A 26,147-nucleotide genomic window follows, 5' to 3' on the forward strand; every position below is an offset into this window, starting at 1 on the left:
ACTCCTGAGCAGCCTCTCCCAGCACAGCTGCTCCACACGGCTCCAAGTGGCTGCTGGAGCTGCGTTAGGGCACAGCACTGGGAGCAGAGTATTTTTAGCTCCAGCTCCTCTCACGTCACTGGGCTGGGATCAGTGAGGCTGAGGCATGAATGGTGTCTCTGAGCACTCACCACCTGGTGGGTGGGCTCAGGCTAGGAATGAATGACTGATCCCAGCAGGAATAACAACTCAGGGATAAGGAGTCACTCCGAGGAGCCAGCGGTGCCCTGGAGCTGTTCCCTGTGCTGGAGGGCTGCACAAACCCAACCTCTCCTCAGGTTTGGTGAGGAGCTGCTGGAATCTGCAGAGTTTTGTGCAGCTCTGCCACAAGTGCATTGCAAACCTGCAAAGAACACCACATCCACTGACAGCCCAAATCAAGAGCTTTATTGTGGTTTCTCATTTCCTACAGAGAGTCTTTGGAACAGGAATCAGCCCTTCCTCCACAAGGATCAAGTTCCTAAAGATTTTATATGCAGACTTTTGTTCTTCTTGGAAGAATGGAGGTGTCTTAAGCCTATTTTCACCGGATTTAAACAATCAAGATTGTGAATCTTGAAAAATTATCACCCTCCTGAGGCACACACCCTTGCTCTGGTGTAAACTAAAAGGTGGATTCAGCTCCTGCCAGATTTCACCCAGCCTGTTCTGCCTCTGCCTCTGGTGTGTCTCACTTGCCATGCTGTGAGAAGTGCTGGAATCCCAGCACTCCATGGGTTTTGGATTTGGCTGGTCCTTGTGCCAAATCCAAAATGCTCTTAGGACAGTCTGAGCTAGAGGAGGTTACTGCCTGTAGGAAATCGAGGTGAGCAGGCTGAGTCAGGGTTGCACTGGTAGGAAAAATACAAGGGACTGAGGCAAGCACACAAGATTTCCCTGGTTTTCTCTCCTGTGAGCTCTGTGCCCAAGCCCAGGTGGTCAAAGAGTTTCAAGAGGGAGGAGGTGCTGGCAGAGGAAACACAGAAATAGAAACCTCAGTGGATGGAAGTGTTTGGAATCTGTTTATGAGGTGAGACCCACTTTCTGCTGTGCACAAGCCAAAGAGGCTGGCAGGTCCTGGCAGCTCCTGCACTCCCCTGAGCATCCCAAGGGATGGGCTGTGCTCTGGAAAGGCTCTGTGGCCACGTTCCTCCCTGGAAAAGGCTGCAGATCTCACTGCAGAGGAACTGCCCTGTGTTCCCTGCTCCCTCTGAGAGCTGCTGACTTGGTCTCCTCTGAGCATCCCAGGCCTGGGTGAGGAGCCTGGCCCTGAGCTGGCAAACCCTTTTGGAATGGGGAGCATTCTGCCACTCCACATCTTCTTCCAGAGGGAGGAGGGGGAGGCCAGGCTGCAGGACCCCCAATCTTCCCAACCCACCCCAAACACATCCCCTGCTAGGCAGCACTTCAACACCAAAATGAGCAGCAGCTTCCAGGGTTTCTGACTGGAGATAAAGAGCCCTGGATGCAGCCAGGGCATGGCCAGGGCAGAAGGCACCAGCAGCAGCAGCTCTGCAGTGCAGGGGGAGAGGCAATGCCAAGCTTGGTCAGGAGCACAGGGAGGACTGGGGGAGGCACAGAGGTTGTTCTCATTTGAAACCCCACAGTGAAATCAAGTCATAAGGTCCAACAGCTGCTATTTTTCCCCTCCTCTTGTGTGCTCCATCTTTTATATTCCAAAATAGTAATAATTATGAGTACAAAGAGACCCATGGTTTCTGTCTGCTATTGAAGCACGAGGGTGTTCATTGTGTAATAGCAGGCATGAGAGAATAAAAAGGTTACAGGGTTGGTAATCAATAGGGACACTTCTTTCATCTGTGAAACAGAGCAGCTTTTGGTAGAATCACTTGGCTCCTGTCCAGAACCTCCTGAACAGGAGCAGAGCTGGCCCCATTCCTCTCTTTTACACTCCCTTATCCTTCAGCAGCAGTAAGGTCACACGTACAAGATGCTCACAGAGGAAACTTTATGGCCAAACAAACTGAACAGGACCAAACACAAGCAAAAAATGCATCAATATCTCAGCTAACAACAGCAGACCCTTCCCATATTGCCTGTCCTCCACAAACACCCAACACCCTGTAGCATCTGTAGGGTTAATATTTCCTAACAGACAGAAGAAGGAAGCTGCCAAAAGGTGAAGTGAGTGGCCCAGGGTGATGCAGTAGGGCTGGAACACATTGTTCAAAACTCCCAGCAGCAGGACAGGGCTGCTGAACAGCCCCAACACCACATTCAGCTCCATTGAAAGAGCAGCTTTGCAGGGAAGCAAAGTATAAAAGGGAAAACAAGAATACAAGGTCCAGAATGAAAGGAAGAAACAGATGGGTCAAATCAAAGACTTGGTATTTGAGGTGTGCTTTTATGGGGACCCAGCTAAAGTTTTTGACTGAAACAAGCCCTAGGATCCCAGGCTGTTCTATTCAAAAGTGCAATACTTACCTCTTCATTAGCCATCAGCTTATTTTACTAAGGTGATATTAATAAGGTGATGTTTAATGGCAATACATCAAAAGTGCTCTCAGCATGGAAGAATGAAGCTACTCACCAGCATTCAGGTGACAGTCTTTAATCTGGAACTGAAGCTCATTTTCATTTGGAATATCCTTCCATGTTGCAAGGAAGACCTGGCGCTCTAGAAACAAAAAAACCCCATCAGCACTGTGGGATCCTCACAGGACCCCAGCATTAATTAACACACCACAGAATGTTTCAAGGCAGACACACAAAAGGGCTTTTGGTAACTTTTTGCCCTGCTGGGGACAGATAAAGAATTTACTTCTATAACAACCTCAGTCTCTTTGTAAAAGCAGCAAAGCTTTGATGGATTTTTGCCTTCCCCAAAAGAGAGATAGTCTTTGCCATATGAGCTGTTTACAAGCCAAGAACATGCAGGATTTGACAAGGAGGAAGGAGATCCACACATTTAGGATTATGTTAGCTGCTTTTCTAGCAACTTCCAGCCAATTCAAACAAAAATTTAATATAGGTGACTAAGAATACACAAATTCCAGTGAAAATGGTATGGGGGCAAATCCTAGACCCATTCAAGTGAATCAAACCATCAAAAAACCCCAAAACTACAACAACCCCAACCCAAACAAATACCAAAAAAATAAAAAAATCAGCTTTAAAAAACCCAGATTCACTCCTTGTCTGACAGAGAACATGAGAGGAGGGTTCTGGCAAGTACTGGAGCTGGAGGACAGCAGGGAGCAGCCAGCAGACCAAACCTGCTGAGATGGAATGGTTTGAAGGTCAGGGCACTGGTGGAACTCAGGAGACACCTGCACCCAGCTGGGCCCTGGGAGCACAGCCTGGCCTCACCACACACCTCCAAGCACTCACCCATTTTGCCATCCTCTACGAAAAGCACGTTGAGAGGGATTAGGCAGCTGAAGTAAAATACATCAATGTTGTTTTTCACAGCCACCTGTTACAGAAAAAACAGGAAGGTTAAAGAGTCTCTCTCAGCTGGAAATCCAAAGGGATCACAAGATTCCCCAGAGTCTCATCACCCTGGAGTGCTCTGTCTGAGCAGGGGCCAGCTCTGAATGGGATGGTACAGAGCTCATGGGCAGTTTCAGACAAGGACCATTTTCACTAAAAGCTGCCCAATTTTCTCCTGTGAACCTTTCATTGTGCTGCTTCAGAGCCAGTTCCACTCAGGGGCTCACAGCAGCATCCTGGCTCCTTCCTGCTCTTGTCCAGTCTCTCCTCTCTTCAACCCAACCTCTAGCACACACCTGCTATCACATCTGTCACACTGCACATCAGCTTCTTCATCACCTCTCCTTGCCAGTCACTCTTGTAATGCCCCAGCTCCAAACCCCTGTGTATTCTTCATTTTCACCTTCATTTCCTTATTTGTCTTCACCTCCTTAATTAGTCCTGTCTCAGTCCAGACACTTTCTAGAAAGCCTCAAGTGGGTCCCTTGCCTGCATCTTCCTTGCAGCATCTCCCGAGCCTCCTGCCTTTCCCTCAGTAAAATCTAAATAGGGAATATGTGCAGGGTGTTGATTCCTGGAAGAAGAAAGCCCTGCTACAGAGCAATCAGGTAACAAAAGATCACTTCACAAAAGACTTAATTCTCAGTGTCATTAAACTCCAGCAGCCTGGGAGTTTGCCTTTATCTGGTTTGCCTTTATCACACACATTTGCCATGTTCCCCACTAATCTCTGCTAACAGTTTTCCCCAGGCTGAGAGCTGCTGGGACAAGCAGGAGGTCTGAGAGGTGCCATGTCACAACACAGCACAGGAAAAGGCAGCTCTGGGCTTTATTTCCATGCCTCTCATGCTCTCCCCACGTCAGCCCACACAGCGAGAGCCTGTCATGGGAGCACAGCTCAGCAGACACCTGCCATTGCTGCAACCTGGGAATCTTAAACCTTGTAAGAAAGACCCAGAATTGAGGTTGTGTGGGGAATTTCAGGAGGCATTTGAGCTCCTACTTGGTTTGCAGAACCCCAGAGGGAGTTCTCCAATTTGTCACCCTGAAACACAAACCAGACCGTGCTAAACGCTGAACCAAAGGAATAAATTCGCTGCTGCTGAGATTTATGGAAAGACAAACTTCATTGACATTAATAATTACATAAATTGATGTTCTACTGGGAAAAATCTATTGTCCCATAGGGGCAGGTTTAGAAGGACACCCACAAATGTTGGTAAAAACCAGCTGTGGATAGACGAGGAAGGGTAATAAAGCAGTCAGCTAATCAGACAAGCATGCAACCCAGAGACAAGTGGAAGGAGATCCAGCTCCCAAAGAAACTCTTCTGGCATTTGGAAGGTCCCAGAAGTGCAAAGAACTGCAGAAAGGTAAATGTGACAATCTGTGGTGTTCCTACTTTTCAGCCATCACTAAAGGCAGCAGCTTATATTTGACTCCCACAGTGCAAACCAGCTTAAGAAGGGATTAGTCTAAAGCCCACTAAAACCACGTAAATGATGGTGCAACTGAGGAAAAAACTGGGATTTGTTCTCTGTAACAGGGAGTTGTTACATGCTCTGATTGCTGGCGTCATGCTCACGAGTTGGAGTGCTCAGTGTTTGAACCAGAGGCACCAGAGGGGTAAAAGCAGATTGGTGGGTGGACTTAAGTGATTCACCACTGCAAAATATGATGGAACACGTTGGGTGAGGAGCCAAAAATGCACCTTGGAGTCTGGGAGGGGAGAGCTGGGGGAGGGACAGCACTGTAGCCATTCCAGATGCTGTGCTTGGATATAAGTCATGGAGATGAGCCAGAAAAGGGAAAATTTAGGCTAAATGTCTGGGAAAACCGACAGTGAGAATTATTAAGCGGCACTAAATTCCTCTGAGGAAGAGAGAAGCTTCAGTGCTTGGACTATTTAAAATCAGCCTTGACAATGCTCTTGATAAGAGGAACTGTAGGAAAACAACAAAGCATGGCAGGGACTACACTGCACGACCCAAGATCTTTTCCAAGTCTGATTTAATGATTAATTGCCTTGCCTTAGAACAACAGAGATTACTTAGCTTTTGTAGCTAATTGTTGTTGCCATACAACAGCAGTTTCTTACAAGAGGGGCTGGAAAGCAGCTCCTTCTCTCCAGTCACGGTTCTAGAGGCACATTCCAAATTAATATGCGAGCCCTGTCCCTGCAGTTATAAGGATGCTATAAAAAGGTATCTGCTGACCTGCTTCTCAACTCTGCACAAACACACTGAGTAAGCTGCTTTGGCTATCTCTGGAGAGCTACCCAATTAAGATGCTCTGAAGTGCAGTTTCTTCCCAGTAAAGAAAAATCAAGCCACATGCCAGCCTTCCTCCCAAACTGCATCACTGGGTTCAGGAATGACACCATGTGTCACCTTGCAAGCAGCTGTAATCATGCAGGAATCAGCTGTAACAAATAACTTTTGCACACAGGATGGGAAAAGCTCTCCTTAACCTACAGCACTGGGACATGACTCCTCAAAATGAGCTTCCATCCTTCACCACCACACACTTCCCCCAGACTGCACCACAAGGTCTGGTCCATAAGAAGGCACCTGCAGACACCTGGATGGGGAAACTCACACCAAGAAGAGGCCCCCTGAGTTGGTAACAGCTTCCCAGGGTCATGCTCCATGTCAGGAGCATCCAGTGCCATCTGACAGGCTATAAAAGCAGCCACAGGCAGAGAGCAGGTCCACAGCAGCATCTGCAAGAAGCTGAGCAGGTAATAACAGTGACTTTCCAAAAAAAAATCCAGTGCTCCTCAGGTGGGAACATTGTCCTGAGACAGGCAATGGCATTTGATGTGATAGCAGGAGTTGAGATCAGGTTTGACGTGCTTGAAAGGAAACTCTGCTTGCATTCAACAAATCCTCCAGTCCAGACTAACTTTGCTCATGGCTCTGTTTTAACCTGCTGACCTGGACATGAACTATTAAATCTTTAGCTAGACCTTTAGCTTCAGACATTTCAGAGTTGAAACAGAAGCATTTTTAATAAAAATGGCTTTCCACCTATGATCTTTTAGAGAGAGAAAAAAAAAATATTAGTGCCTTGTGAATTTAGTCGAGCAGCCTACAAAGCTCTGAGGGATAGAAGTCAAAAGGTGTCAGATTTTCCTGTGATGCCTGACTGTTGAAAAGGTGTGAGCCCACTAAAAATTGGCTCAGGGTTTCAAATCACTGATGTCTTGTTCATGATCTGACCAGAGGAAGCAGCACCCCTAGAAATAACCCCTGGAATATATTTGCTCACCTTACAGCACGAGCACCCTTCTGAAGAGCTTTCCTGCAGTCAGTCCAGGCCTCTGACAGCCCAAACATGGTATTTTGGGGAAGAAGAACCTCATAAGAACAATGTCAAGTTATTTTCTTCGATAGTGTAGGTTTCTGATGCTTTAAATCTCAGACTTGAGCAACAGAACTGACTTTCAAAGTCAAGTCTGAAAGCAACACAGATGCTTTCCATCAGCAGCAAGTACACAACATACCCACTTGGAATCCCATTAGCACCTACACTAAATTAAGGATTTACTTAAGTTGGGTTTTGCTTTAGAGCCTGGTAACAGACTGTTAAGGCAAGAACAACTCTCCTCTGCAGAGCCTTTTTTACCTCACAAGGTCATGGCTTGTTCTCTGACAGTCTGCTGCTCTGTCCCCAGGGAATGCTGCTCCTCCACTTCATCTTGTGTGACAGGTAGGGCTCTCAGGATGATCCCAGGGGTGGCTGCAGCCTCTGCCAGCCGTGTGCTCTTCCCACAGGGATGAGCCTGGAGCTGGGGCACAGCCAGGCTGGGCTACGTCAGTGGTCAGGGAACAGAGAGTTACTGGGAGTTGTGCTCTCCTGTGCCTTGCTGCACTTTGAGTTCAAAATGTACAATTTATAAATGTGCTGTACCATGTGGCAGACGTGCTCTTAACCCCCAAACCAACAGCTCTCCACAGCTGAGGGAGGAACTGGCCACAGATGCCGAGCTACGGTCCAAATCCTTAATTCAGAGCCTTCTCAGGAGGGTTCCTTGCTGAAATTAGACTCTCACAAGCAGAGACTGTTAAAGAATAACCCAGGCAACAAACCCAAGCAGCATCTTCCCCATCCAGCTACCCACAGGTGTTCTGTGGTGGCTGGTCAGGGATTCTGACCCCGCTCACACATGGGCAGATATTGTGTCATTTATCAAGCAGGCTCTGGAGGGTGAACATCTGCTGGCTGGAATTGCTGCTCACAACGATTCCCACAGAGAGCTGGATGTGTGAAATCTGTCTCCAGCTTCTGAGTGCTGTGTTTGTGACCTGAGATACATTAACAGCTCTGATGAATGAGAGCTCCAGCGGTTCTGCACTGCGAGACGCTGGAGCGTGGAGGAGCACAGGTGATGAGTTACAGCACAGCTGAGACTGGAAGGATAAGCATCATCTACTGCATTAGCAACACAGATATTTCCTCAGTGAAGAAGCTGCACCTTCCTCCTCTGCCTCTACAAAAACATTTTGCCAAACTCAATTCAAGAAACAAAAGCATCCTGCACCTCACGGTGCCCAGCAGTCAGGCTGTGTTTCCAAGTGCCTCTCCTCAGGGAGAAATGCAACTGGGCAGATCCTTCCCTTTCCATACTCAGATAATTTTACTGAATTAAATAAAAAACCAGGTTGAAAAATTCAAGCTTTTTTTCAGCTGCCTGCTCTGTAGCTGCAGCAGACAGGGCTGGCAGCTGACAGCAGGATGTGACACACTGATGGTGCATTCTGAACGTGGATCCCAAGAGAGTGGACTTGCTGCTGCTCCAGGAGTGCCACTGTCTCCTGCAAGGGGTTACAATCTCACAGAAGACATTGTCATATTTGTGCCATGACAGACCAGGCCTGAGCTCTGACACTCTGGCTGCAGGCTGGCTCCACTTCACCCATTTCCAGGATTAGGGGAGCAATTCTCCTGTGCTCCAATGGGTATTCCAATTTCCCAGCATTTCATAGCTGTTAAAATGCCAATTATTAGGAACACTGGTTCTCTTTAGCATAGAAAGGCTTTCAGCCCAGGCATTTTCTAAATCCAAATTTGACTTGAAGAACTATCTGGAAAGACTTAATATTCCTCACCAGTGCAAGTCCCTGTTTCAGAAGGCACCTTTCTCTTTGAGAGCTGAAGGTCTCCCACATCTTTGGCAGCAAAGATACCTCACCCACCCCACCTCCAGCAGCCCACACGTCACCAGCAGTGCCACCACTGCTTTGACTGTGAAAATGCAACGCTGCAGGAGCCAGGGAGAGCTGCACAACTCCCAGAGATGTTTCCATGGCTATCAAACACCCAGCAAGGTCAACACAGCCTCTCACAGACCTTTGGGCAAGGCCTTGTTGCAATTTATTGCTGCCATGTTCTGACCACAGCACCCACAAGCACCAGGCAGCCCCCAAAACGCTGATGTGGCACTGCAAGGGTGTCTCCCACCAGAAATTAGAGGCACACAAATAACCAAGTCAGATTTTCTTTAGCAACAGGTACACTCCAAAGGCATCTTTTTAATCTGACAGAAGTGAAAAAGATGAACCAGAGAGCAGGGATTGAGGTTTATTCAGCCCTACAGTGCTGTGTCTGGTCTAGCTTTGCCCTTTGGATAAATCTCTGCTTGACTGGGGGTTAAAGCTGAGTCAACAAGTCATGAAAATGATGATGATTATTTTGGGATGCAAGGGAGAAGCCTGCCATTTGGTATCACAAGATGCAAGGTGACTAGCAAACACAAGACTCTTCAGCTATATTTTACCTAAGCAAGCCTCTGAAAATATTTCAGTCTTCTTCATCTTCTTGCAAAAACGTCTTTTTTGTTACCTTGTCAAATATTTTAGTTTCTCTCCACGATTACAAATGTCAAGATTAAGTGAGCTGTATTGGGTGAAAGATTAGAAATGGTAATAAAAATAACCCGAACAAGACATGAATTCGTTACTTCTGAAATAGTTGCCTAAGGAATGTACAACTAGTCTTTGAAGTGTATAATTAACATGACAAAAAGTTGAAAGCTATCAGTTTGGTTACTTCAGGATTTCTTTTTCTTGATACTAAAACCAAAAAACTCCCACCAGAAGAGGAGATGAACATAAGGTCCTCAGGTTCAAACCAGCCCTGCATCTGCTTCAGTGTTCTCTAGCTGAGGAAAAAAACACATTAAATTCAACCTGATGAACGTTTTGGTTCTTCAATGAATACAGGAACATTTGTATTCTCTACTCCTATATTATGCTATAAATTGTTCCCTAAGTAGGTCACCAAGGCGATTTCTGAACGTTTCAAGACAAATCCTTTCCACATGAACCCAGAAAACAAAACCAGAGCCTTGGCTGTCAGGGCATTGATAGATCTCCATCAAGCCCACTGCTGTCAAAAAAGGGGAGTGCTCTTTTTAACTTGGCATCTGCTATCATGAGTCAACTCTTTGCAGAGAAATATACTATTACTCCATATGGCAGCTTCCCCAATTGTGAAAGGGCAGCCAACTTCTATGGCAATGAGAGCGTTAGCAAATTAACAACTGAGTCTGGCACTAATGAATGCTCCACTGTCTCAATAGAAGGTAGCTGGAGGTTTCCTCACATGTTTGCTCTTAGCTTTGTTCTAGCAGGAGATGCTACAAGAAACAAACTGTGTTCCAAGCTCTTCAGAGATTTAATAACCCAAATACTTCACTTCCCTCCTGATCAAAGGAAGCAGAGACTTGAGAGTGCCTTGTTGAGAGTCCCCAGTGCTGTGGAGGCTGACTGGGACTGTCACCTCCACATTCCCTTTGGAGCAGGAGCCAGATTTTACCACAGCTGACCCAAATACCACCTCACCTTCATGAGCTGGTTGCAGAGGGAACTCAGCTCTTCCAGAGGCTGGAAGGGCCAGCTGTGGAGGACAGGCCATGGAATTCATTCACTGTCTGTGCTCTGCTCCCCCGTCGCATGACTGCGCTCGGAGCCCGAGTGTGGGACTGCTCCTTTGAGTGCCAGAGAAGCTATTTCAAGCTGTTAGCCCAAAGACTCATCAATAAGTCATAAGCCCCAGAATGGAAGTCAAAAGAAGGGGAAAAACAGTTGCTCAGGCAGAATAAATAGTAACTTCCATTGCATTCTCTTAAACTAAAAAGAGAATGAGCTGCCTCAAAATATTTCTCTCTATGGGCTGATACGCTGCAGGAACCCAACCCAGTTCCACCTCCTGGAGACCTGAGGTGAGAGGGGTAGCTGCAGTGCAAGTTAACTGCATATTTTGGGATACTTGGGATACTGGGAAAATCACCCTGGAGGACCCAGAGCAGAAGCAGGGGTGACTGACCTCCACTCCACAGAGCGGCTGCACATGGCAGCAGAGGGGAAGAGCCTCCTTCCAGGGAGAATTGTCTGCCTGATGATTTCCAGATCACTGGAGACAGTCTCTGGTCCAAAGCAGAGGGGAACATCTCCCTGGATCTGTCCTGTCTTTATCAGATTGACAGCCCAATCTGATAAAGAGGCTCCTCCAGGGAGTGCTGTCCCTGCCATGCACCAACACCCTCATTAATGAAACATTAGCTGCTCACGTCATTTCTCCTCTGAAACACACAGCTTGCCTTGGATTAAGCTATCTGGGGCAGGGATGTGCCTTTGTGAAGCACCCTGGAATTTAAAAGCACTAGAGAAATATTAATCACTCAGCAGTTGCCATCATTCCTGCAATTCCTTTAATTGCCTCAATTCTTACTGACAGCTCTCTCTGCCTGCTTCACCATGGGTACTTTCTCTGTTCAGAACTGCTCCAGTTCTTAAGTCCAGCCAAACCTCATGCCCAGTTTACAGAACAGTGGTACTGCAACAAAGGCCTTCATCTACACAGATGCAAGCAGTTGGTTTGAGGTGTTTGAAAAGTCACAAAATTCAGGAAGTTTCCATTTCAGTTTTTCCGGGAGAAGCTTGGAAAAGGAAGAGGACTAAGTTTTGGGCAGACTCGACTGTTTACACCTGGTATTTTGTGATTAGAGCCCTACCACATTTGTCTTGGGCCAAACAAACTGGGCTGAGCACCTGCTGAGCTCCCCCCTGCCCAGAACGAGCCAATCCTTACCTGGAGGTTGTTCAGAGGCTCCATTTTCATGACTGGTCCCAGAGTGTTGAGGGGCAGGGAGACATCAATACTTTGGTTTGGCATCAGAGGTGTGTGAATGGCCAGGGGGGTGCTTGGGATGACCCCAAAGCTGGGCAAGAGAAAAACAGAAGTGATGAAAGCAGCCCTACATTGTCCAAAATATGACCAATATCTAATGTTCCTTTTGTCAAGCACCACCTGCCTCATCTTCCCACCACTCCTGAGCTGCCCCTGCTCCTACTCCAGGGAGGGAACACAGTTCAAATGAGCAGACAAAGCAGGACAAGGCATGGGAAACTCACTCAGGGGTATCTTGCTGACAAATTCACCACCCTGCCCCAGGGCCCAGCTCCTGGGAACTCTCCCATTACCCACTGGTCTGTGTGCTGAGCACCAGCCTGCCCAGCTAGGAATGACCTGGACTCAAAGCCAGGTGCTGTTTCCCTGTCCCTGAGCTCCAGAGCACTGCAGGTAGGGTGCAGCACACACTGCATGGCTGCTGCACCCCTGGGAGCTGTGGCAGAGGGACCTGGAGCCAGCACAGAACAAACATGTGCCTTGGAACAGCACTGCAGAACAAATGAATCAACACATCCAGCTGCCTGGTCCTGAATGACAGCACCTGGCACAGCTGCCTGGTTGGAGGCTCCTTCACTGGGGATGTGTCCCAGCAATGTTTACTTGCCTGTTCAGTCCAAGGAACATTTAATTCAACAGGCATCTCTGCTTAGCATGGAGAAGAGGGAGAGCATCTCACGTTTAACACAACACTTCTGTACTACAGACCAGCTGCTTTCCAAAAGCAGATGGAAGCCCAGATGTTTTGGTGTCCAGTCAGAAATGCATTTCTCTGTAGCAGAATTCACATTAGAGCTCTCAGGGCGTTTGCAGGATGGATTGTTGTGTACTTTTATTTTATTTACTAAAAGCCTGATGCTGTCTTTGCAGCGTCAGCCACATTTATCAGGTTTGTCACTCTTTCAGAAAGCAATAAATGCCCCATTCTTGGTTCTCCTTAGTTTTCAGCTCCAGGGAGCTGAAATGGGAATATTCCTAGCAAGGGCATAGCCACATGATTTACCTTCTGCAGCCATTTCGGGGCAAAAACCCTCATTTTTTCCCTAGGACTCAGAGGGAAACCAAACTTGCAGTTTGTTACTAAGGGGCTGTGATATTACAGCACACCAGAGCTTCAGCTTTATTTTTTTTTTTTTTAATGCTTTATCCCAAGACTGCAGTGAATACCATCAGCAGCAGCAGGAAAGGAGGGAAAAGCAATAGAAACTTCCCAATCACAAACCTTAATATTTACACTTAAAGAATCAGCCCTCTGCAGCTCTTTCTAATGCACCAGGCACAGTGGAAAGCATTGACAGGAGAAAACAGCAATTGTAAAAGAGTAAATAGCAGTAGGTTGTATATGGAGCTTGTGCTGCAAGATGAAAAACTCTGGTTTACTGTAGAGTATTTACACTTTCTACATCCTCAAAGTACCATGTAGGTGTGGCTAAAACATAGCTTGATGTATAGGGGGAAAAAAAAAATCACAAACAAAATGCCTTTTCTTCCAAGATAATTTGCATGAAACATTTGCACATAGCAGCTTAGCAAAACTCTCCAGAAAATATGACAGTCCAGGGAGAACATTTACTAAGACTTATTTAGCATAATGACTTTTCTAAGTAAATCTTATTCGTCCCAAGAAATCCTGAATTTGCAAAGCTAACAGTGAGATTAAAGAGATGGGTTGAGTGGATCTTCAGTAAGAGAACCCTTTTCCAGTCAAGTGATATCAAGGAATATAGAGAAGATGTCAGTCACAAAATACTCTTTGCAGTCTTGATAAGAAGTAGCCTGGTCCTTGCTGAAGATAACACAGCAAACCACAGGATAAGCTCTCTGGAAAGGGTATTTGTGGGAAGACACCGTGGCTGTGCTGCCATGTCACGTCCTTTGGCTGAGATGGGTTTCCAAGAACAATCTGAATTGTATCATCCAAGCTCTAAACTTTCAAGTGGCTCCTGCTTCTGACAGAATTGTTCTGCTGCCTGTTACAGGGAGAACATGTGCCACAGGCTCCCAACTTGCAGCTCCTTCAGTGACAAGCAGCTTTATTAAGGAGCCCTGAGCTTCCAGACAGTCTGAGGGGCAGCACAGCAATTAAGTCAGGAGGCAGAGACACCATGGGTTGATACTTGTGCAGCTCAGATCCTGCCTCTCTGTGCTCTTTTTTTGCCCAGGGCACTGACTGGCTTTAAACCCACCAACCTTCCTAATAACTCATGAGGCTGCTGAAAAACTCCACCGAGGTTAAATGGGGGAGATGACTGGTTAAATGGTTTCAGAGCTGGGAGAAGGACGGCACTGTCTGATGTCTGTTTCCTCTCAGATTTATCAGTCTGTGTTTTCAGCCCTTTCACACAATTTTGGTGTGATGGAGAGGTCAGGCTGTATCATCCAAGTTATTTCCATGACTGCATTATACACCTAAGCACAAGCCCTCCTTAAATTTAGCAGTGTAGGCACAAATTCCTTTCCCAGGAGCGTTCAATCTGCTGAACACAGTGCATTACTAATTATTTCTTACCTGTTCTTATTGAACTGAATGGCAAAGTCAGTCATGTGCTGCAAAGCCTTATTGGTAAAGTTCATCTCCATGTAGATGTGTCCCTGCCTGTGGCTGAATGTGCCTGAGATCTCCAATCCTTTAGCCTTCACTGCAGGCAGCCAAACCTTGAACACAAGAGATGTCATTCAGTGTGAGCAGCCTGGCCTGAAGATAACAACAAACAAGCAGAGTTTTCCAATAAACACAAGTCCTGAGCTCAGAAATCCACCTCCATTGGCACACTGAGCCCACAGAGGCAAAGGAAACACTACAGGGAGGATGGGACATGGAGTGTTGAAAGGATGGAGCTCACCACTCAGGAATAAACTCACTGCTCCTAATCCATATTTGTTCACAGCACTCATGGAAGAAATCAAATTACTACAGCACCAGTGAGCACAAGAGCAGGGACAGCTTGTGTCCATCACACCAAATAGACTCACCCAGTCTGCTCTGGACTTCTCCAAGGGCTGGTTGGGCTATTAGAGGCAGGACAATACTAAAGTTTGAACAAATAAAATCAAAGGGCTGATACTGTTATCTGTTGGATTCTGGATTCCCAAATCACCTCTCAAAATTACTGTGGGTGATTTTATATAAGGTGCAATAATCTGAAGGACCAAAACCCTTTGAGTATGGTCTGCAGTACCTTGAGATCTTTGATTTCAGAGGATGGTTTAAAATTTTCCATCCATGGAGTGCTAATTGAGTGCTAACTTTTGTTTATTCCCTTTCAGGAGCCTGAGTTCCCTGTGGCTGCTCCACAGGCTGTTCCCAGAACCATGTTCTGTGTCTCATGATCCCAACTCCATGCTTCAGCCAAAGCCTCTGTGATCTCTGTAGCTGACAGAACACTTCTCTGCATTCCACTGCAGCACCATCATCCCAACCACCTGATTTTATCTCCACTGTCACGATGGATTCCTCCAAATAAGCAAACCTGCTAGGAAAGTTGTTGCAAATTCTGTCTGGCCCTCAAGTTTCCTGGGGAAGCTTGTTTAGAAGTAGGTCTGCAGGAAAGCTGCTCTGACACAGCTGAAAGTCTTGGATCTTATCTAAGCCGTTCTTTGGAGAAATACTGTCACAAGTAAAATGAGGGAACTGCTAAAATGCCAGGAATGTGTAACTAATAACAAACATGGTCTCCAACACGTGGTTACTCTATTTGGGAAAAGCCCAGGGCACCCCTATTGGGACTGAGCTGAAGTTTTAGCACCAGAAGCCCACAATAAATGGGACAGGTGAGCAATGTCAGATTTGAAACTCAAGGGAAGGCAAGAAACTGGGGATGATCATCTTTCCTTACGTACAGACTTGGGAGCCACATATCCTCCAGGAGCCATCCCTATGCCAGACGAGAGCTCGAAGAGATCGTTGAGTCCACAGGTGACCACTGCTGGGGTGGGAGAAGGGGCAAAGGCAGCTGGCACACAGGTGGGAATGTAGGTCTGTCCCACCTGGAGGAGTCAGAAAGAACAGGTACTCATTAACATCACGTGTGAGCACTGCTTATTAAATAAACCATGAACCTGGGCAATATCCTAAATATTTTAAAGCCATTTGCAGCTTCCCCACTGATTTATCAATAGTGCTAAATTATGCATTTGAATTCCAAAGCTCCTGGCAGCTAATCCCTACACTTGGCTGTCACCTCAACCAAGCTTCCACATCATCTTTTATAGCTCCAGTTATCTATTCCCACTGTAGAGGAATCTTTCTTCTCCATATCTCCTTCTCACAAGACAATATGCTTCCCTACATAAACCCAGGGAAAAGAGCAAATGCTTCAAACCTTCCCCCAACTACGTCAGCCTTCAGGAATCTGCAAGATTTTGCATATCCAGAGATAGCAAGGGAGTCATGACCGTGTTGTGTACTCCCACCCAAAGCCAGAGCTCTGCATTCTCAGCACTCGGGCCCAAAAGGTTCATTACATGAAGCAGAGTCTGCCAGAGGACAACCTTCCTCCAAGAAGGGCAATCATTCCCTCCCAGGACTTAAATGAGGGCACCAAAGCTGGAATATTAACCTTCAGGTGCCCAGCTTCAGATGGGATAGTCACACTCAAGTTACACTCCCAAGTTCTCCTCCTAGCAGGATAAATGCTGTGCTTGAGAACAGGACTCCCCAGCCAGCAGCCCAGAAACAGGCAGAGTGACCAGGACACAACTGCCTGCTGGGTTTTTGCTGGCCCAGGAGGGCAGAGGCCTGGCTTTGTAGGTATGATGGTTCACCACAGGGAACCATCTCCCATGTCCTGCAGTGGGCTGCCTGTGTCTACAGGTGTTCTGTGCCATCAGCTCTCCTCTGCCCTCGTGCTGAAGGAAGGAAGGAATGCCAGATTTGCAGGGAAAGGAGGAGAGAGAATGACTGCAGCCATAACATGGGTCTCTGAAAAGCCCTCCCTCCAGAACTGACTATGCTTTCCTCACTGAATTACTGAATACAGAGTCCCAGGAAGAGGGACTGGAGCTTTCCAGGGGACAGAACTTCTGGCTATGGGTTGGAAGCACGCTCCCTCCTACCCACTGCATCTCCAAGCCACGTTTCATTCCCTTTCCACGCTTTTCTGGAAGAAGCTGTTATGAAGTTGAAGCCAAGGCTGCTCTGAAAGCAGGCTGAAACTGTCCCATGTCCTGGCAAGCGCTGTAGGCAAGAGGACACTCCCAAAGCACAGGCACAGAGGAGGAGGCCGGTGGCAGCACTGACCACACACAGTAGGAAAGCTCAGAGCACCTGACCCTGATGTCCAGGCAAAAAACCTTAAATGGGGTTTGGGAGGAGAAAGCACTGAGTTCAGGCAAGTCTGTGGTGACACTGGGTCAGGGTTACAGACCAGGCTTTGTGAGTAGGGATAAGCATCCTTGGCCTTTCAGCTGCTAAAGGAGTTGCACAAGGATGAGGCACTGCCAGGGTTGACGCTGGTGCTCCAGCTAAAAGCTCTGAGGAAGAGGAGCTGAGCAGAGACAGTGAACAGCTCTGGCCTTGGCTGCTCTTAGGAAAGCCCAGGTGACAGCTGGACTCAAATCAACATAGGTGGGGACCTGTGTGTTTCAGTTACATTTATCCATTTACAAACATCTTCCAGGGCTTCAAGAAGCCCCTTCCAGCACGTAACGGGTGAAGTTACACTGAAAAACAATGAGCTCTGAGCAGCTGTGGAAATTGGGGAAAAAAATGGAATGGCACTTACTGCCGGGCTTCCTCCAATGCCCCCGCCAAGGTCACTGCCAAGCTGAAAGAGAGAAGGAGAGAGAGGAGAGGAAGACCGAGATCATTTCAGCCAAGTGTCAGACGGCCGGAGCGGAGCCGGGCGCCCGCGAGCACGGATCGCTCCCGCGTACAGGACAGACGGAAATGCAGTGCTGGGAAAGCACAGGGAACAGAGGGGCTGCTTGCTGCTGGGTGAGCAGAGCTACCTGCAGAACTACCCCACGCCTCCACTGTGGACAGGAGTGTTTTGTAGGTTAGTAAGAACAGAAATCCATCCCTTCTCTGCACCAAAACCTCCTTTCTTCACGTTTCATGCACTGGTGCTTTCCCCTCAGCCCTGCTGCTGCCAGCAGGCCCCAAGCAGCTCCACAAAACCCAGTGGGGTAACTGTGAAATGACACAAAAATAAAACTGACAGGAAGGCTCACTTCCTGAAAGCTTTAGTTTTCTAGGGAACAGCTACTAACCAGGGGCAAACACAATGCATCTTGGCTGTGCTCCTCCGACACGCGGCTCCTTTCGACAACAAGGAAGAAAGAGAATGGGATCCGTGCTGGCTCTGACAACAACTCTGAGAAGGGGGCTTTGAAGATGCTCCCCCCTCCCTCAGACAGGGAAAAAACAGCTTCATCATCTAATAGGCACTCCAGCAGCAAAGAGACCTCATGGTGCACCAGGCTATTTCAGTACCGATTTCTGCCAAGCTACGCAGTCACATCTGAAGTGACTCAAACAGCTCTCCATAAACACTAAATCCTCTCTGGGGCTCTTCTGCAGCCCACCTAGAAGCTCTCTCCCCACAAATTCCCTTTACAAAGCACCCAGACCACATTCCCAGTGACAAAGGCCATTTTTCAAACCTCCACATCACTCTTCACGCTGAATTCAGAGATCAGGACGGGCTCCAAGGCTTGGCTACAAGCGCCGTTTGCAAGTACAACATCACTCCTGTGACTATTTAAAATGCACGTAACAGATGACTGATAACCAGGAGGAAACAAGCACAGATCTGCAGTGGTTATTTACTGCAGAGACGTCTCCAGGCTTATCTCTGTCCCAGGCTTTTCTTCTGAGGACCAGGGTAATTTTTTTGCCTAGAACAGGGGTTTTTTGGGGTCACATTCAGACAAGGAACATGACCTGACAACAAGCACAGAGGATGATGCAGGGGTGAGGTAAGAGCCAGCTCCATTAGGAAAAGTCTGGACTGGCAGACCAGAACATCACAGCTCACCTGGTAGATGGTTTTCCTCTTCTGTTTGATTAAGGTTTGGGGAGTTAGTTTGCTTTTAAAAAAGCATGTGACAAACTGGGTCAACAAAGGCTCCAGTTCAAATAAATGCTGGTGTGTCAGAATATTGAACAAATGCACCATACAGCTGAAGCAAAACTTCCAGGAGTGCCTATGCTTAGAGCCAAAAAGACTCTGACCTTTTCCCTCTGCACAAAAAACTTGGAAATTAACTTTGCTCTAATCCCTTCCAGCCTGTTCCCTGAGAGATCTCACAGCAAATGTGTTTTATGCTGGTCAACAGATACCATAAAGCTTCATACCTCTCTCCATCAGAGCACAGATAAAAAGGATAAATTGCCCTGAGAAGAGCAGCAAAGGTGTAAGACAGTGACTTACCAGATGATAACTAGCCTCCATAAAACCTGTAAAATGTGACAAATCCCTGCACTTCCCTGCATCTCTCTTCTATTCCCAGGCACCTCTCCTTCCCCTAGTCCTCGCAGGAGCAACATTAACCACTCCATGTAGGTGTTAGGAAAGAACAAATCACACACTATTTGCTTTTTGTTAAGAGGCCCTAAGAGCTTTTTTTCCTGTGTGGGACTTGGTTTATCCCTACTTGAGACCATGGTGGAAGCTGAGGAGATTCCTCATCTTTTTCAACAGCCAGCTCTCCATACAGCAACCCAGGCTCTGGCTGTCCAGTTTTGCTTAGCTGACTCAAGAAATAACAGATAAAAGTGAGTGATTCCAAAGTCAAAAGAAGGATCAGTCAGAGACCAAAGGAAGCAAGTCAGAGGATGCAAATCCAATTAATATTGAGCTTATAAAATAAGGCTTATTACACTGTCAAGTCTCCCCCACAGAAACAGCCTGACAGAGTTTTGTTCTATTGACTGCTCTCTAAGCCAAGCCACGGTTTAGATTAATATATCAGATCATTTACATCTTGTTACTGGCTCACTGAGGAGTAATAAATGCAACTATTACACCTCATCCTTATTCATAGTCTTGCATGCAGATGAACTTCAAGTTTTTTATATTGACAGGCAGCGAAGTCTGGGGGAAAAGGAAGAATCCAGTTCATTTCCAGATATTATTGTATGCATGGAGGATTTCTGGTACTGTCGTCTGCAGCAGCAGAAAGGCTGGTTTATCAAGCAGCAAGCATTTTACAAAGGGTATTATGGAAATGACTGAATAATTCTGCATAATCAAGCCAGATGTTAACTATTCTACCATTTCCTACTACACTCATCAGAAGGAGCTGCAGGGTAGGAACCCAACCTCGAAGCAGCTCGTACACTGATGTTGGCTGCAAGGGACAGGGAATGACATATTGGGGTTCCTTGAGCTATCCATAAGTCTTCCATTTTCCCTAAATGTCAGGCCTTGGTGGGGGGGAAAGTAGAATGTGGATTTATTGCTTTAGTTAAGACTCTAGCTCTCAAAAAAAAGGAGAAAAAACCCCTGACTGGTTCAGAGAATTTACTCTGTGTGTTTTCAGATTGGACCCAACATCTCTTTTCCATGCCAGGAATCTCTGAGCTGGTGCAGCCCCTCTTTAGCGGCTGGAGGGCTCTGCAGAGCACAGCCTGAGCCTCTCCTGGTTCCTGTGCTCGGGCCCAAGCACTGCAGATGTGCTCCAGAGCTGCAGAGCCAGCGCCAAGGAGCTGCAGCTCCTCCAGGTCCCTACGGGCAGAGCTGGCTCTGCCCAGACCGAAGAGAGAGCAGACAGCATTTCTACTGCACCAGAAGTTACAGGGGGGAAGTTAATAAAGAACTGCTCAGTTCCACATCAGATCTGGGCTGCACTTCCCATTGCAGCACACAAAGTCTCTTTTTCTGTTTTTCTTGCCTGTCACCCTGCCATGGCACTGACGCTTTCCCCATTCAGGAACTGCAGGTCTGTTTTCCCTCCTGCGAGATGCCCAAATCATAACTTTATTCCAAACTCTGAGTGATGGAAGAGACGGTAACAGTGATGTGTGTGAGTAAGAGGGAAGGAGGAAGACAGAGGGAACAGGAACCAATTACCCACGGAGTGTCCTCTCCCATCTGGAGTGACAGGCAGAGTGCAGAAGGAAAGAAACAGATATTAGTCAGGCGTGAAGTGCTGCTGAAGCAATTCCCCAGGACTAGCAGCTCTGGTTAACCACTTCCATTTGTCTCATGGGCAGACAGACACTCCTGCCAGAAGGACAATCTGGATCTGCCTTACAGGAGAGTCAGGAAAAGCCCCATGTTAATAGTGTCAGCCCCACTCAGGCTGAAAGACTTGCTGTGAAGGTGGGGTGGACAAGGGCTGGCTCCTGATGGTCCCAAGGGAGTTCATGGCACTGCAAACCCCTGATCCTGAAGTTGACAGCTTAGTCTCTTGCTTAAGAACACAAAGCCTCTACTTCAGGATGAAGAGCTGCCAGCTTCAGGAGATGAGCAGAGGATGGACAGGGAATCTCAGCCCCCAAAGGCATAAAAGTTCTTCAAACAGCAATGCTCTTTATTCCCTCCAAACCTCTCCTGCCATAACCCAAGCACCCACGTGGGTTTAAAGAAGAGGCTGGGCTCAACCCTGTATCTATAAAACCAGTGCCAGCACCTTTTCCCAAACTGCATCAGCACCTTTACTTTGCACAAGTTGGCTTGGACGGTGCTGCAGCTGCTCTGCAGTTGGAGAGCCTTTGCCCTGCAATTCCAGCCCAGTGGAAGCAGTTCTGCTGACTTATGAAGTGTAGCAGTGCTGGAGTTACTGCATTAGGAGGGTTTATTTGCATCTTAACAGCAGCTTGTAATGAAGTGACTGTTGAAGTGTTCATGTGATCCTGAGGGGCTACAATCACTTCTGCAAAATGACGTGAGGCTTTTGGAGCACCAAAAAATAACAGGGAGGGTGGAGCCAGGGACAGAAGCTTCAACAACCACTGCTCAGCAACTGCCTTGCCTTGTTCCCACAGCATAATCAAGGCTTCCAGGGCAGCTGTGCATTTTGTGGATCACAATTTATGGGTTAGCAGGGGACAACTGCCTTCTTGCTCTCTCACACCACAGAGCAGGAGGTGTAAGTGCACTCAGGAACGGGGTGAGATGCTGAGAGCAGGGCTGCTGGCAGCCCCCTTGATGCAGGTTAAGCCCTGAGCTGCAGGACAGACCATGCATGGCCTGCAGGGATGTCACTGCAGACACCACTGTGGCTCACACAGAGGTGTTTCACTGCCTTGTTTGCTGCCTATTTTGTGTCTGCACACCAAACCAGGATTGCAGAGCACAAGGGTTGCTCTCCAAACCAGGGACCAGCTGGCCAAAGCTGCTCCAGGACAGGTCACACTGCCAGGACCATGGGCACTGCACTTGCTGCTAATGCTTTGCCCTGCTGAGCCATCTCCATCAGCAAGCAAAACTGAGTCCTAACCATTTTCATCCTCCAAAATGTAAAAATATGAGCAGCTCCCAAAGATCTGGCATCTATGACTGCTGCAACAGCTTGGAATCAGATATGAATGAGTGACCCACCAAAATAGCTCCTTTTCCACACCAGCCCTGCCCCAGCAATGGATTTGTATCTTTGTCAAAAATCTTAACAGATTCCTTTGTAGCACATCAAACCTCCACAGCCCAGATGAAAGAAGTCACCCAGCTCCTTGTCAAAGGCTGGAGGAGCACTCAGGGAAAGCATCACAGCCACTGCATTAATGGATGTTGGGGCTCACCTGGCACAGCCACTCTCACACTGTAGCTCCAGGAAAAAGGAAAATGAAGTAACTTTCCTAAGATTATACACAGCAAATCACTTGCAGAGCCAGGAGAGGAATGTGGCACCCCAGGGCAGACTGAAGATCACTTTGGGGCTTTTTTTATAGAACATTGGTGAGTCCCTAATCAAGCCCAACACTCCAGGGTGTTGCCCATTGAGGTCAGACTTTGAATTCTCCACTTGAAAGCAGCCAGAGAGGGAGGCAGGAACACCAGCAGCCCCTGCTCACAGCCTTGTGGATGAGGCAGGCATTTCAGCCTGCTGGAATAGGGGTTTCCTCCCAGGAAAGGTGAGCCTGTGGTGCCTGCAGCTCAGGGTGAGCTCCCACCCTCCATCCCACTGCAGTGATGGGACACTGCCCTGAATCGTGTGGAACAGACCCTTGGGGTCTTGGGATCAGACTCCCCTAAATCCAGCCAGATTACACAGAAGGGCACAGCCCCACCTGGAACAGCCCAAAGCAGTCCAGGCATTACAGAGAACTGTGGATATTCAGTGTTTATCAAACAGCTTTTCAGTTCAGGACATAAATCAACCTGACCAGCTGCCAGTCTCGAATCAATAATATTCTTGTAGATGAGTGGCTAGAGTATTAAATAAAATCCTTACATAACAGACAATCCAAGCCTGTCCACTCCTGCAGATTTACTGCTCTGCCCCTGGGTTTCAAGCCAGCCTTGCTGGCTCCTGGCCATAGAGCCCTACTCCCATAAAATGCAGGGGCTCCCAGGGAGCTCTGTGTGCCCACACTGCTCTGATGCTCTGTGCATTTGCAGAACAAATGAACACACACAAAGGTTTCAAGGCAAAAATAGCACATCAGTACAGACAGATATCCTGCAAAGCACTGCACCATTGCACAGGAGCTGGGAGAGTGACTGTAACCTGCATGAAATTCAGCTAGTGGAGGGGAAAAAAGCATCAAGCTCCAGCTCTTGGGATGAACAGCTCTGTCAGAGCTGCACCAGCAATGTGCTCACACACGGGTTTTGTTTCTCCCCCATTAGTGACTTTACACTGTGGAGCTGGAGATCCCAAATAGTTTTGTAAAGTGGGCTTAGTTGCTTTACACTTTTATAGAAAAAGAAAACTGAGAAGAGAAGAACAAGATCTGGCCATGGTGGCAAACAGTGCCACAATCCGTTCCCTAGAAAACAGCTCTCCAAAAATCCTACAGCAGTTCTGCTCTGCTTACAAGCAATGCTCTTGTACCAAAGATCCTTTTCCTCCTCTCTTTAATTGTTAACACATGCTCAGCATCTGTGTATGCATGTTACATTTAAAACCAATTACAGAACTCGCTGTGGAGATAAAATAAAATTTACTCACTAAAGAAATTAACCTCGCAAGCAGCTGGAGCCTCGCTGGTCATGAGCAAAAATATCTGGCAATGCTAAGGACAATTCAAACCAACAATATTGATTTGGTGTTTGTGCAGTTTTACACCACTCAGTCTTTATTTAAATGCCTGGAAGAAAAATAAAACCTCACAGTTTAAGAAATGGAAATGCAGAATGGCATTTTCCATGGAAGTTAACGCTGCTGTTGGTCTTTCTGGGTTAGTCCCACTGGGACTCTCACTACAAGAACATCCCTGTGATGAGACACCCCTTCCAAAACCCAGAAGAGGGGGTCAACAGATGTCACTGAGTGGGTGTGACAAACTGGCTGAGACCCTGCCAGCAGCCTCTTGCAGACCTCCAGCTGCCTTTGAGGCACTCACAGGACTCACAGAGTGTGCAGCCTCAGTCTGCCCAACAAAGCAGGGGAAAAAATGCTTTAAAAAACACTTAAAGGGTAACAGAAAGGGAAATTTCAAAGCAGAGCAGTTCAGGCATTGCTGGCCCCCAGGTGTTTTTGATCCCTGGCCAAGGGTGAAAAGCTCAGCCCTTCTTCAAGGGGCACACTGGGATGTGTCTCACCTCCTTCCCACACACAGAAATCAGGCCTGTGGGATCTGCAGTTTGAGACTGATTTTGGCACAGTACAAATGTGGTTTAAAGTTAGCCTGAGAACCAAATACCAATCCTCTTGGCAAGCTGTGCAGCCCAGGACACCTCCCAGCAATTTGGGTAATACCAGGTTAGGGTTAACTGGTGAAACACATGCCCACAGCAACAAACACACAGATCACATTCACTCACTACTTAAGCTTATTATCCTAGACTCATTTAGGCTGGAAAAGACCTCCACAGCATTCCACCAGTACTGCCAAGGCCACCACTAAACCCTTCCCCAAGTGCCACATCTGCACCATTTTTAAGTGAGCCCACCACTCCCCTAGTGCCCATTCCACTGCTTGAAAACCCTTTTGGTGAAGACAGATTCCTGAATATTCAGTTTAAACCTCCCTTGGCAGAAGCTGTGGCCATTCCCTCTTATCCTGTCACTTGTTACCTGAGAAATAAGACTGACCAAGGGAGGGAAAAGCTGGAGTTTTGATAGAACAGCCCTCCAACAGAAAGCATCCACCTTCAAAAACCACACCAGGATTCAGATTATTTTTTTTTAGTGCTTCCTCATCTACTCAGCTGAGAGAGAGCTGGCCATGCAGCCCCAGGCACAGCTACTCCCCATCCAGACAGATCATTTTGTCAGATCACACTCCATAACCCCACTGATGTACTTAAGGCTTGAGAAAAATATTAAGTAAAAGCCTGATACCATTTCAACTAACAGCTGCACCAGCAGAGCAGGTCACTACATTAAGCCCATTAATGCCAGCTGTGAGCCAGCTCTTCTCCCAAAACCAAGTTCTAGTTCCACTGTGTCCATTTATTTGTGTGACACTAACAAGGAACAAAGGGTTACTGTGAGAGGCCTGGAAGGCAGCAGGGAGGAATTTAAGTGCAAACCATCCTGTGGCATCACAGGCAGCACCACCTTCTGCAATGCCTTAATTCCCAGTTTTAGAGGGAGGACTTGCAGGGCAGGGAAAGGCTCACAGGTCACTGCTCTGGGCTCGCTGCCTGCTTTCCCAGCAAGTCCAGCTTGACCATTTTCCAATCCCCAGCAAGAGCAGTGTCCCTGCTAACCAAACACCTCTGGTTAGAGAGTACAGAGCATACAGCACCTCTGCCCTCTGGGAGTGCCAGTGCCATTAAGGGCCAGATTGTTTCCAGCTCATTAGGCCATGAAGCACTGGAGCTAGAAATGTGTTTGACATTTGCTTTAGTAAGCTTAAAATATATATATATTTGACTAATAAGGATTTGTTGAATTGGGGTTCATCCAGCTGCCTCCTACCTCTGTTATTCAGAGCTTGACTCAACTGAAAGTGCACCTGAACCAGGCAGAGATAATCCAGCCCAACTCATTGCAAGCCAAACCCACTCCAAGTCTGAAAAACACCCAGCTGTGTCCCCTGGAGAAGTCTTACTTGATTTACATGGTGCAAATAAACCTTGGGAGAGCTTCTTCCCCCTGTGGGGAAGCCAGCAGGGAGCTGGGTGTCTGTGTGCTGTGCTCCCTGCCTTGGGCACAGTTCCCAGGCTGACCCTTACAGTCAGCAATCCTCACTGCCTGGCTGCCACCAGCCTAAAACCACAGAACCGACCTCTTCCCTGCTGCTGGCTCCCTGCTAAGTGATTTTCTCATTGCAGCTCGTGCCCAGCTCCCTCCCCAGAGCAGAGGGGAGGTGTGATTGCTCCCACTGGAGCCTGACCCTGTTAGTGCCAGGGCAGGTACCTTGTCAGCAGCTCTGGCACAGGGAGGACTGCACACACAGCTCCCTCTTGACCTCACTGCAATTAAAA

At 47.5% G+C, this 26,147-nt stretch overlaps 1 protein-coding gene across 5 annotated transcripts in view; it reads right to left on the reverse strand.

Annotated features, from left to right (window-relative positions):
* The window catches only part of AP2B1 (adaptor related protein complex 2 subunit beta 1), a 76,710-nt gene that overhangs the window by 9,043 nt on the left and 41,520 nt on the right, over window positions 1–26,147 (reverse strand). For 4 of the 5 annotated variants that reach the window (XM_015646635.3, XM_015646636.3, XM_015646637.1 and 1 more), the window contains exons 15-20: window positions 17,388–17,429; window positions 15,505–15,651; window positions 14,174–14,319; window positions 11,566–11,695; window positions 3,370–3,454; window positions 2,570–2,656 (exon numbers count right to left, since the gene is read on the reverse strand). In XM_015646635.3, the coding sequence (XP_015502121.1) occupies window positions 2,570–2,656; window positions 3,370–3,454; window positions 11,566–11,695; window positions 14,174–14,319; window positions 15,505–15,651; window positions 17,388–17,429 (637 nt within the window). The remainder of the gene's footprint in view (window positions 1–2,569; window positions 2,657–3,369; window positions 3,455–11,565; window positions 11,696–14,173; window positions 14,320–15,504; window positions 15,652–17,387; window positions 17,430–26,147) is intronic. The other variant, XM_015646638.3, reaches the window with a different exon arrangement.

This window comes from Parus major, chromosome 19 (genome assembly GCF_001522545.3).
Source record: "Parus major isolate Abel chromosome 19, Parus_major1.1, whole genome shotgun sequence".
NCBI classification, from domain to species: domain Eukaryota; kingdom Metazoa; phylum Chordata; class Aves; order Passeriformes; family Paridae; genus Parus; species Parus major.